At 45.4% G+C, this 13,117-nt stretch overlaps 1 protein-coding gene across 2 annotated transcripts in view; it reads right to left on the bottom strand.

Annotated features, from left to right (window-relative positions):
* NBEA (neurobeachin) overlaps nt 1–6,276 on the bottom strand; it is a 595,906-nt gene extending 589,630 nt beyond the window's left edge. The window contains exon 1 of one of the 2 annotated variants that reach the window (XM_084843013.1): nt 5,319–6,276. In XM_084843013.1, coding sequence (XP_084699139.1) covers nt 5,319–5,675 — 357 coding nt within the window. In that variant the 5' untranslated portion in view covers nt 5,676–6,276. The remainder of the gene's footprint in view (nt 1–5,318) is intronic. The other variant, XM_084843014.1, reaches the window with a different exon arrangement.
* Nucleotides 6,277–13,117: the final 6,841 nt, after the last annotated feature.

Genomic DNA, 13,117 nt, shown 5'->3' with positions numbered 1-13,117 from the left:
TTTTCAGGGTGTAGCACACTATTTGCATTTAGACCACGGTTTCTTTTGGACGTATGCACACTAACTAGAAATACCAAGTTGTGAGAAATCTAGCCAGGGAAATTAAACCAGGGATGGGCAACTCCGGGAGATCCAGGAGACATTTTCACTCCCCAGCCTTCTCCCCACTGCAGGCCACACCTCTCCCCCTACCGGGCACCAAAAATATATATAAAGAAAAATAAGAAATAATAACAAATTCAAAAATGGCATCTGGAGTGGCTACAGAGCACCAAAAGGATCAACATTAGCTTGTTAACTCAAAGTGCCAAAAAAGCTTCAAAATGGCTGCTCCAGCTGCCTATACACACACACACAATTTGGGGGGTGGCGGGGGCAGCAGTGAAAGTCACATTACCCACCCCTGAATTAAACGAATGAAGACATGAACTAAGACAGAGATGTGAAGTGTCAGAAGACATAGAAATACACCTATCTATAATTTTTCTACATCTCAGGAGGAACAGCACAGCAGCGACTTTGAAGATAAGCAAAGAAGGAGTCAAGCAAAGTTATTCTATCATTACACTAGTCATAACTATACATGGTTGAATGAGTAAAATGTTCACTAGCAAAGAAAAATTACACCCAGCAACTTTACTATGGACTGCATTTTTATGAAGCAAGAAATATTTTGGCCTTTTTAGCTTTGGGAAGAGGAGGACAACAGGGAGGGCCAGACCCACCTCTAAGGCTACATCTACATCAAATTCTGGAAAACTGCCTGGACCAAGAGACTAACTACTACAAATATTCTATTTACTAGAAAATCATTAGTGTAAGTATCAACACATTTCTTAAGTCAGTGTTGAGTAGGGATGGCGAAGAAATCTGCCACGGATTCCCCGAGTCCGTGGCGGAACGGACTACCCCCCCAGCACCCGAAATCCCCCCGGGACGGAAGCTACCTGCCGCTGGCCGGTGGGGTCCATCCACTGCCACCATTGGCTGCTCCACTGCAAATGGCATCCAGCATAGCGGATGCCATTTGCGTCCCTGTTCTTTCCAGTAATAGGCTACGTAAATCTTTACGTAGCCTATTACTGCAAGGAACAGGGATGCAAATGGCATAGCAGGTGCCATTTGCGTCCCCGTTCTTTCCAATAATAGGCTACGTAAATCTTCACGTAGCCTATTACTGGAAAGATCAGGGACGCAAATGGCATCCGCTATGCGGGCGCCATTTGTGTCCCAGCAGCCGGAGCCGGCCGGCAGCTCACCGTGGAGCAGAGCCGGCCAGGGCTGGTGAGGATTGCAGGGGGGAGGAACGGATCACCTCCCCCGCCCTGCAGACTCCCGCAGACCAAAGGTTTTGTACACCCCTAGTGTTGAGTGGCTGCTGGATTTGCACTATTAGCACTGCAACAGGATAATCACAACAACACGATAATCACAAAAGTTCCCCTGCCCTAGTTTGAAGAGTTCTTAACAACTCCCATAACTCAGTGCAGATAGCTCAACTATGAAGGCATGAGGATACTGGTTGACAAACCAAAAACAGAGGTCACCAAGTTTGGGCTTGTTTGAAGCCATATGTTATTTTCCACCACAACCCCCCACCCTTCTCCCCAAGTCCTATGTTACATGTCAGGAAAGTCAGACGCACTGTCATCTCTTGTTACCTCCAAGCTTCCCCTGTATCTGGTGCAAAGCAAGAAATACTCACTTGATGTCAGGCACTGAGGAAAGTTAAAAGCAGTGAGACTCAGAGCAGCAGCAAAAACATCAACAACCAGAGACAGTACCAGAAAAAGTACAAAAAAGACTGTCCTCTGAATGCATTCAGGGAGGTAGATTGCCAGGTCTCACAGCACAGTAAATTCCACTGCTACTGAGATAGCCAAATCTTTCATTCCCATCCTCCATTCTGCCACCCTGAGAGAAGTGCTTAGAAGGGCTTTCCCGATTACTTATGTAGGTAGGATCGTGCAGTAGGAGATGGTCTTTCAGGTATCTAGGTTCAAACCATGCTGGCATATGAAGTGCACAGAGAACATGACAGAGGGGGGAGCTTTCTCGCCATGCTGGGTATTTGAAGAAGGGGCTGATGACATTTGCCAGAATTACAATTATAGTTGCCAGTGGTCATGGAGGACCCCTAAAAAATATCTGTTGAACACTGCTTCTGGTGCTACTTCTGCCACTTCAAATATTGGTTGATGCCTAGTTTTGAAAATATAAAATCCAGCTGTTACCCAGAACCATCTTCATCCTTAGGTGAAACACACAGGTTTCTTGGTAGGTAGAGAAGAGAAATTAATCAGTTTTATGTTAACAAAACTGGAGATAATTTCAGATGGTGTACTAAGTTAAAAAAAAAAAAGTCAGTAGAAACCAAGAGTTCTGGAGAACTTGAAAGCTTGTACACTGTCTTGTGACCTTTAGTTTGCCTAATAACCATATTGCCCAAACATGGATTGTGGCATTTTTCTTTTGGCCAACATGGCTACTTCTGCTATTTATCAATTGTTAATGTCTAATAACATCTTAGAGGCCTTTTCTAATATCCAACCAAAATATTTCAGACAGAGTATTGTAGAATTATTGATATGCAACCACTGATGATATGGTTGTCAAATGAACACATATGAGTATCTTATAATAATCCAAAAAGCAGACACACAGGGCAGTGATTCACATTACAACTGCAGGAAACCCACTCAGTCTGATTCCCAGCCTTTCCCATTCTCAGGCTTCCATCAAATCTGCCTGCTTCTCCTATACAAAAATAAAATAAATTAATTGTATGTTAACTAAATAAAACGTGAATAGATAAAGCAGCAGCAGTGACCTTCGTGGTAGCTGGAAAAAGACTACTATAATTTTGCTTCCTGGTTTTCAAACTAGGATGTGTTTTCCTTGCAAGAGAGTTATGCCCTTGTTTTTAATTATATCAGACTGAAATCTATGTTCTCAGCCAGTGTTTATTGTACTGCAAAGAATACTACACACTCTTTTCATAATATTCTTTCCTGTGCCATTTCATATTTGAAGTAAACAATTCTAATGCAAAGTATATTTCTACCGCAGCAGCTTCTCAATTTCCCCCTTACTGGAAATATATCCAGTGGATATTGCTGAACACACGTAAGGATGTATGTCTCAACAACAAAATCTGGGGGGGAAAGTACATTTGAAATAATATTCTACAATATTCATAAGGAGAGGCAGAAGACTCTTGCCAGAAAAACCAATGACAGGCTTATGAATGGATGAAGTGTTTCCCAATACATCAACAGGTTCCCAGAGGTTTAAGCTTCCTCAATTGCCAAAACAATAAATGAGGAGGAAAACTCCAGGAAATGAATTTAACACCTTGCCTCCAGGGCATAATCTACCTAGAGATGCTTAACAAAATCTTTTTATTTATTATCTCATTCCACTGCCATGCTGAAATACATAAATTGTATCTTCAACGCAAATACCTAGTGACATTGAAATAACAAACACTTATTTAAATAATTTTGCAAACAACAAGTATGTGAATATGGAGGAATTGTAAATAGTTTATTATTTTTGACTCAGGCCCATCATGAAGCAAGCAGAGCTTTAAAGATACCGATATAAAATAGCCATAAATTAAATGTCCCTTAAGATATCAATATTAAACAACCCATCTCTGACTGTGTGCAGCAGCTCTGCCATTCTGTCAGGCTAGGTCAGATGTAAATATTTACCTAACATCAAGACAACACATCATTTCAAAGTGACCGGTGTATCCCTATTTCAGCTCCAGCTTTTGCCATAAAATTAGCATAGGCTGGTTAAAACTTTGTCAGAAAAGCATTTTACGTTATCTGCCATGCAGTAGCTTCGCTTTTCACTTTTTAACCCAGAATAGGATGTTCCCATTCATTCAACTGTTCCATCAGCTTTGCCGCAGCAAATCTCGCATTCAGGAGAGGCACCAAATTGCACATAATTGGAAGTGATTCATTTCTAGACCCCCTTTTTCTGTCATTTGGCTTCTGTAGGTTACCTCTGGGGTAGGTAGAGCTAAAACATTGCCACACAGCTCTGCAGTAACTCTTTCACACCACAAAGTGAGTAAAAGCTACATTTAATATGAAATGTTGCCTTTTCCATATTGGGGGAGAGAATCAACACAGTTTAGAGATGGAGAGTGGACAAGAAAGCTATTTCAAACCATAAGGCAAATAAGCTACACAGTGCAACAAAGTAATAGAAGCCCACCCCATCAACAGATTATAAGAGACAAAACCTCTCTTCAACACATCAGACCCAACTGGCTGCAAGGTGATAGGGTTAAAATCATTCACACATTTCAGCCACAGAGGAAAGACGCCATCTGGAGCTGTTCTTTAATCTTATACAATTAAAAATAGATGTACCATTAAATCCTCTGCCTGGCAGCAGACTACAGTCGCTAGACTATGCAGCTACCACCTAAAGTTGAGAATAATAAAATTAAATTTAAATCCACTTTTACAGAAGGTGGCATTTGAAGAAGCAACAAATAGAACTGTGTGGCCTATGTGACGGAGCAGTATTCCATACACTCCTCTAGTCATGGGCAAAACAAGAAAGTCAACTGAAAAGAGCCAGTAGGCTGGACAGAGATGGAGTGAGTGTGTATTGCACAAGTCATGAGTAGGAGGTGGAAATAAAATCTGAAAGGAGTTTGGAGGCACAAAGCTGAGGGATGGGGGAGAGGGGAGTCAATCTCTATCTTTACAAAAGAAGGATCGCCACTATTTCACAGTAAAGAAAAAAGGTATCGGAGATGAGGGATTTGTCTGCCTCAGGTCTTGGGAAGGATCAGCAGGGGGCTATGAGAAGTCTGTCAGGAGGAGGCACCAAGCATGCCACGAATAGATGAGGCAGAACCTTGTTAAGGAGGGCAGAGTGGGCACATATGGGTATAGGGAACTCTCGAAGTAGCAGTGGAAGACAGAGGGAGAGCTCCCAGCATAAATGACAAAGTAGCACAGGACACTCCCCCCCCCCCCGAGTTTTTGCAGTGGGGAAAAGGATTGAAAGGGAACTCTGGAAGAGAACAGGCATCAGAACCAAAATGAAGAAGTGGGGGAGGGAGCAAGAGTGGGACAGAGGACGGAGCAGTTAGAGGACACAAGAGTAGTTAGGGACTGCCAGAGCCAGAGGCAACTGCATGTGCCAGGGCAGGCAGGTGCATTGAGAGTTGGGGGGGGGGGGCTGAGGGAACCGCTTTTCTCTGTTTGGGGGGGCGGCAAAAGGCTGCCCATATGCCCAGAGCCCCCTGCGCTCGAGCTGCGGCAGGTGGGGCGGCGCGCCCTTACCAGGTTCAACACGGTCTCCACGATGTCCCGGTTGCTGACCTCCCCGACTTGAATGAGTCCGATCAAGACGGCGAATTTCATGCGGATGTTGCGGATGGGAACGGACGGATTAATCATCCCCGCGGGCAGCACGACAGACCCGGAGCTCGACGCCCTCAGCTCCCCCATCACGGCCGCCGAGACGCCGCCGCCTCCTCCTCCTCCTGCTGCTGCTGCTGCCGTCGTCGTTGTCGGCGGCGGCGCTGCTGCTGCTGCTGCTCCCCCCGTACCGCCAACTCCGCCGCTGCTGCTGGCCCCGACAGGGATGAGCCCCGCCGGCTGCGGCTCCGGCCCCGACACCGGCTTCTCGCTCGCCATCTAGCCCCGGCTGCTGCCAACCCCACCTGCCGCCGCGCTCCGCCCTGGCCGAGGAGCTGCGCATCCGCCGCAGCGCCCAAGCCGCCGCCGCCGCCGCTGCAGCAGCGCCCGGCGGGGCCGCAGGGAGCGGACCCGAGCCGCCGCCGCCGAAGGACCCGTCCCGGGAGCCGCTCCCGCGCTCGCCTCTATAATGAGCGGTTATTATGGGCGCTGCTGCCCCGTTAGCCGGAGCCGCCTCCCGCCCGCGGCCCCTCGAGCAGCGACGGGGACAGCCGCAGCAAAGCGGCCCACAGCCGACCGGGCGAGGCTGGAAGGAAGCGAGGGAAAGCGGGAAGCTCGCCGCGCTGTTGTTATGGGACCAGAGCCGCTGCCGCCGCGGGCGCCGCTCGCTCCGCCATGTTGCCGCCCCCTGCCTGCGGTAGCCGCCAGGGCGCCTGCGCTGCGGAGCCCGTGGGGGGCGTGGCCGAGCTCCCTCGGCAGCCCCTTTCCCCCTCCTCCCCCTCGTCCTTCGCTCGCAGTCGCCAAGAAAGGCGGGCGAGCAGCGGAACGGAGCCTGGGCGCTCGTCGGCCGAGCGGCCGCCCTGGCTCCTCTCAGCGCTCGGTCTTCGCGGAGGCGACGGCTAGACCGAGCTGTTGCGCCTGTGAGGGGATTATACAACCGGGGCGGGGCGGGGCGTGTTTTTTGTTTGCTTCCACCGCCCGCGCGCCGGTCTCCCCAATCTACCGTCGGCACAACAAGAAGGCTTGGAGGCAAAGGGTGTCTGTTGGCCCCACTTCGCTACGGCCCCGCGGACCGCGGCGGGAGAAGCAGGTCTCTGCCGCGCCCGTCCGCCCATCCTCGCCCGCCTGAGGGAGAGTCAGCCGCATGAGGGGATCCAGATGCCTGCCAAAAGCGCGGGCTTCTGCTTGGTGGGAGAAAAGTAGAAGTGGCATCCACAGGAGCCCTTCCAGTGCTGAGGTGGAGGCTTCCGAAATCTATAATCGAATGACAGTTTATATCCCTGCCCATGTGGTGCGCTGCAACAATCACGGTTTGCGTTGCAAAAACATGGATCGGTGGCAAGGCTCCTCGTAACATGACCTCCAAAACTGCCATCACATCATTCATACCTCACTCCCTGTCCGTGGACTGCAGGGTGAAAATATATATATATATATTCACAGATCTAGTGCTTCGTTGGCATTGTGATGGCACTGCCCTCATACTCCCTCAAATCCATTATGAAATTACACTTGTAAAATAGATTCAGTTGGGGCATTGCCCCAGCCATCTGGGAAAAAGATCCTGATGGCTTCTCAAGATTTAAGTATGGAGCCCCAATCCTGTATCCAAATCTCCTACCATAACGCAACTTGCATCTAGTTCCTTGACTCCAACATAATACAGATCCAGCACTCAGTGGCACCAACCACTGTGTTACAAAAACAAATCCTTGTGCCTTTTAGACAGTTTAACCAAGAGCGCAGAAGAATTGATGCTTTCGAACTGTGGTGCTGGAGAAGACTCTTACGAGTCCCCTGGACTGCAAGGAGGTCAAATCAGTCCATCCTAAAGGAAATCAACCCTGACTGCTCATTGGAAGGACAGATACTGAAGCTGAAGCTCCAATATTTTGGCCACCTAATGCGAAGAGAAAACTCCCTGGAAAAGACCCTGATGCTGGGAAAGACTGAAGGCAAAAGGAGAAGGGGACGGCAGAGGATGAGATGGCTAGATAGCATCACTGATGCAATGAATATGAACTTGAGCACGCTCCGGGAGAGAGCGCAGGACAGGAAGGCCTGGCGTGCTATGGTCCATGGGGTCACGAAGAGTCGGACACGACTGAACGACTGAACAACAACAACAACAACAACTGTGAAATATCAATGTCCATCAATGTCCATAGACTACATAGTAAAATTATTGGATCCAGTGCTTTGTAGCACTGTCACAATAACAAAAAGATCCAGACCATAGGACCCCATGGTTTTTACATGGCATCCTTCCAAATCCACCAAACCAGCATTCAAATCCTCCACAGATTACACTGAAAAAGTTACAGACCCATTATTTTGGCACCTCCATTGCACAAAAATGTGGATCTGAGGTGTGGATCCTCATGATTTTTTCATGGCAACACTCCTAATTCATCACCATTTTTTTTAATATATATCACACACAAAATTATGTTACAAATAATACATTTATAGTATAGCTGCTTCAGTGCCTCCCCCTGTTTGTTTGCTCGCCAGTAGGATCAACAAAGTTGGCCCAAGAGATGGCCTACTTGGTGGTGGCCCTACAGTTATGGAATTTTATTCTGAATAAATTACACTTGGCTCCTACAGTACAGCCTTAAACATGCCTTTAAAACTTATCTCGTCCAGGCTCCCTTTCCCTGACAGTGTTTTTTTATGCAACTGGCTTTATTTCATTTCTATACCACCCAAAGCTCTCTGGGCAATTCACAAAAATTACAGAACGAACATATAATATACAACATCAACATACATAATTTAAAAATAATTTAAAACAGCTAAAAAAAACCCAGTTACAATAAGATACCAGGAACTGATAACACAACTGACTTTAAAACCCATCATATCATATGCTGTCAAATGTCTGGGTCTAGAGGACAGTCTTAACCTTGCACAGAAAAGATGACAATGTTGGCGTCAGACAGACCTCAGTAAGAGAGAATTCCACAATTCGGGGGGACCACCACAGAGAAGGCGTCCTTTTTCCCATCCTCCAAGCCACTTGGAGGAGTGCCTCCGATGACGATCATATTGTATGGATAATTCTATATTGGGAGAGGAGCACCATCAGGTATTGCAGTCCTGAGCCACGTAAGGCTTTATAGATCACATGCAGTACCTTGAATTGGGCTCGGAAACATACAGGCAGCCCCTGCAAATGGGCCTGAATTGGCGTTGTACTGTATGTTCAGACCTGGTCTCTTCTGTTGATCTGGTCACCACACTTTGCATAAGCTGCAGCTTCTGAACTGTCTTCAAAGACAGCCCCACATAGTGGTACTTAGGGATGGATGAAAGTTAAAACTGCAATGCTAAAGTGCTGCTTCAGAAATGTAAACTAATTTGATGTGTCTGCTATATCTATGTATCTTTTGTGTATGTTGCTCTGTGAGGACATGGCCTTGAAATACATTTAATAACAATACCTTTCTGAACAAGTATTCAAAAATGTCAGTAGGGAAGTACACAGACATTGTTCTACTTGTATAAAAAACAATTCCCCAAACTGCTTTTCAAGCTTCAATTAGGGATTCTGCTTTTACATATTCACTACCCACAAACCCATAGAGGGAAAGAAAAAAAAAGATGCAACTTCCACTCAAAGAGATGTTCAGGGGTTAGAACATCTTATTTGTGTTGCAACGGAAAGTTTAAGTTTTAGGGGCCTTTGAGTTTACATGACTCTGGGGTGATAGTACACCCTTGATGACCCTTACTAGACTTTGGAATAAATGACTATTGGAGTTATGGTCTTTTTCTTCTCATAGAAATAAATCCATAGAAATGCATTCAATTTGTTTTCTGAAAGCTCTGGGATAATTACTTGGGTGTTAAATGCATGTTGAACACACAAGACAAAACACAGCCATGACTGAAACAAGAGATTTGTGAATAAAAAGTCAGGAAAGGCCTTAAGGATACATATTATGCTACAGGCTGGATCATCACCATCCTCCGCTTACAACCCAGCCAAGGAGCCCATTGGACACTGGGGTTATGTCAAATCCATTATCTGCAGGTATGTCAAATTCATTAGCTGGCAAGAATAACCACACTTCCATTTTCTATATAAGGAGCCCTAGGTCCTGGTAGGGTTCTCCCACCATGCAATACAGACTTACCTGGGAGTAAGTCCCATTGTATTCAGTGAACTTAGTTTTGAGTAGGCCTTATAGGAAGATGCAATAATGAATAGTCTGCTGGTCAACCTGCAAATGAATTTCCCAGAGCTTTATTGAAACCAATTCTGCCAAGAACGCAAGTGTGCCTAAAGAAAAGGGTGAATGCACGTTCCCAAACAGAGCCAACGTTAGATTAATGACTCATTCAGATTTTTAAATCTCTTTCCTCCCCAGTGTCATTTAACATGCTCATTGGCATGTACACTGTCCTAAACCTGTTTCAGTCTTACCAAATTTAATGGAGCTTACATCTTAGTAAATGTGCTAACAATGCAAACCTATTGACAAATTTCAAATGTTTACGCATTATGTTTGTGTATTATGTAAAAAAAAAAATTAAAATAGAATTTTATTTGTCAAAGCTACCCTAATGTTTTTCATGACTTTATGAACTCTGGTCATATCATCTTGTTTCCTATATGTCACTGTGTGTTCTACCATGATGAAACAGAAACATTAGTTCAATTAGCTGCACATTCACACACAGGTGCAGTATCATACATGCTCCAATATCTGAAAATGATCAGTATGTATTAGTTCCAAATGGTGTACATTTTGTGCTTTTATGAAAAAAATACAATTGTTATATGAATCCCTGTGGGTAACCCATAATCAGTCAGCTGTACATGCGAGCATGTGCAATACCACATATTCCAATATCTAAAAGTTATCAACGAATTATTCTATAAATTGAGGTGGACATCTTGTAGTCTTCCAGATATTTGGCCTACAACTCCCATGATCCCTCACCATTAACTATGCTGGCTAGGCCTGATGGAAGGTGTAGGTCAAAACATCTGGAGGGCCACAAGTTGCCCACCAGTGAAATAAAATTGTAAATGTTGTACTTTTATGAAAAAGTGTGTGATTTATTTGTTACACCATGCTCAAATAGAAAGTTATTTCAATTGGTTGTGCATGCACACACATGTGCAATATTATATGCCCTAATACTTTAAAATTGTGTAGGAAGTCCACAAATGATGTAAATTTGGCACTTCCATGAAAAAGTGCACAATTGTGAAAAGCTGAGCTATTATTTATGTTGCTTTTTTTTTTTTTTACCATTGGTTTCTATTACCTGATAATTTTCCTAGTCAGGAAGGGGCAGGGGGGCAGACATTTCTCAGTCAGTGCCAAGACTATTGCTTCTTTATATTGGACCTTTTCATGCTGATCAATTGTTTTCTGCATAGCTCGTGTAATTTCAAAGGATTCAAACCTTTAAGTGAGATTATAGACATTTCAGTCTTGGTAGAAATTTGCCATAATCTTTTACTATTTCTGTGGTATCTAATGTTATATTACCAACATAATTCACTGAAGAAGCATTTAAATCAAGTAAGGTAACTACTAAAATAGTTATCTGTAATCAAAAAGTCTCACAATTGGCAGAACATTATTTTTTGTTAAGAGGCAGACTTAACAACACTATTATCAGGCAGAATCCAAAAGAACAAATGGTATTACTACTATTACTTTACCATCTTCTTCACCTCACAGTCTGGGTAGTAAAAAAAAAGAAAAGAAAAAAGCACCTCTGTATGTGATTACTAAATGTTTTGAACATGTAGTGTTTTATGCTTTTATTTTATTTTCTTATGTTAACAGTAACTGAAAGCACAATTGAGGTCAGGGTGCTCTGATATTTCCAAAGCCCTACCAGGCTCCTGCCAGAAGGGTGGAAATCAGGGAGGAGTGGCATTTGCTGCTGTTCTTCCATTTGTTTTTTAACCATTCTCTCCCATTGCTTGCAATGGGAACAGAAATAATTTAGACTACCTCTAAGGCTGGTCTAAATGTTTTCTAATGTTGGAGACATGGTTGCGGACTGATAGGGCTTTGGATCTTTAGGATCCATACACATCCTGCCCCCTATCCTCCCCTTTTCCTCATCCACGATACCAGAAAGGACATCGCTCTTTCCACAGAGATAGGAAGAGTGGGACGAACCTGAGACTGTATCTCCTCTAGGGATGGCGGAGAATTTCTCCACGAATCTTCGGGAGGCTGAGCGCCGAGGCATTTGGTCCCCCGAAAGTGTTGGGGAAATTCTCCGCTGGCCCCCCGCCCCCCGCCGGGATGGGACTTACCGTGGCCGAATGTCCCTCTCGGCGGCGGATCCCAGCGGCGTTTCGGCGGCGTTTCGTCAGGGGCGGGGGTGGCGGCCGGTCTCCTGACCGGCTGCCGCCGCCACCATTACAAAATAAAAAAGTAAAAAACAAAACAAAAACACACACCCGTGATAGGCTACGTGACGATTTACGTAGCCTATCACGGCTAGATTTCCAAAGTCAGCCATGATAGGCTACGTAAATCGTCACGTAGCCTATCACGGGTGACTTTGGAAAAAAAAAAAGCGTGTACGCAAATGGCGGCGGCCCATGGGCGTCACCATTTGCGTTCCTTATTTTGGCACGTCTAGTCTATGTAAAGATTTACGTAGACTACGGCGAAAATAAGGGCAACGCAAATAGCGTTCCCTTATTTTCGCCGTAGTCTACGTAAATCTTTACGTAGACTAGACATGCCAAACTAAGGAACACAAATGGCGGCGCCCATGGGCCACCGCCATTTGCGTATGCGCTTCCCCCCCCCTAAGTCACCCGTGATAGGCTACGTGACGATTAACATAGCCTATCACAGCTGACTTTGGAAATCTAGCCGTGATAGGCTACGTTAATCGTTACGTAGCCTATCACGGGTCCCCCCCCCCACTTTTTCTTTCGCGGCCGGGGAGACGGGGCGCTTCTCCCTGGCCTGAATTTCAGCCGGGTGAGGCGGAGCGCCTCCCCCCCGGCCTGAATTTCGGCCGGGCGAGGCGGGGCGCCTCCCCCCCCTTGCCTGAACTTCGGGGGGAGAAGCGAGGCGCCTCCCCCCACCGTGAAGCAAGCTGCGGGACAAGGTAAGTCCCTTTCGTATATCCCTAATCTCCTCCTCCAAGATCAGAGTGTTGTCTCTGACCCCAAGGGGATTTCTGATCTATCCTATGGCCCCTGGGACACTGTCCCAGGAACCATAGGATTGCCCTGCCCATGTGTTGTAATGGAATGGCAAAAGCTGAATTACAAAGATGGTCTGAACAAAAGTGATATCCTCTATTATAAACGCATGTGTAACTAGTGTCTTTAACAGACTGAATATTATCTTGGTAGTTAAACAACCAAAAACTATTTTTCCAATTAAATAGAGCCTTATTTTCTTTTAGTTAGTTTTGTGCTAGGTTCTACTTGTAAAGAGTTGTAATAAGAGATGAGTGCATATATATGCAAGTAAACAACCATGCTTTACACTTTCGCTGAGATATAATGGACATTTTGTTCTTTGTAGGTTCAGTACAGGAAGGAAAATGAAAAAGACAAGTTGCAGTAATAACAACAATAATGCACTATTTGGGGCCTTGTTGTTCCATCTTCACTCACAATATGTAATAGCATTCCACAGACAGATTTATAGCCCATTGTGTCACATTTTGGCCTCCAGCACAACACCCATACTAGTGTTTGTAGGTAGTTGTTC

This window comes from Heloderma suspectum, chromosome 3 (genome assembly GCF_057233095.1).
Source record: "Heloderma suspectum isolate Gila_16-S chromosome 3, 16-S_ref, whole genome shotgun sequence".
In the NCBI taxonomy this organism is placed as follows: Eukaryota; Metazoa; Chordata; class Lepidosauria; order Squamata; family Helodermatidae; genus Heloderma; species Heloderma suspectum.
The sequence above is the reverse complement of the archived record's forward strand: the minus strand, read 5'-3'. Positions and strand labels throughout refer to the sequence as shown.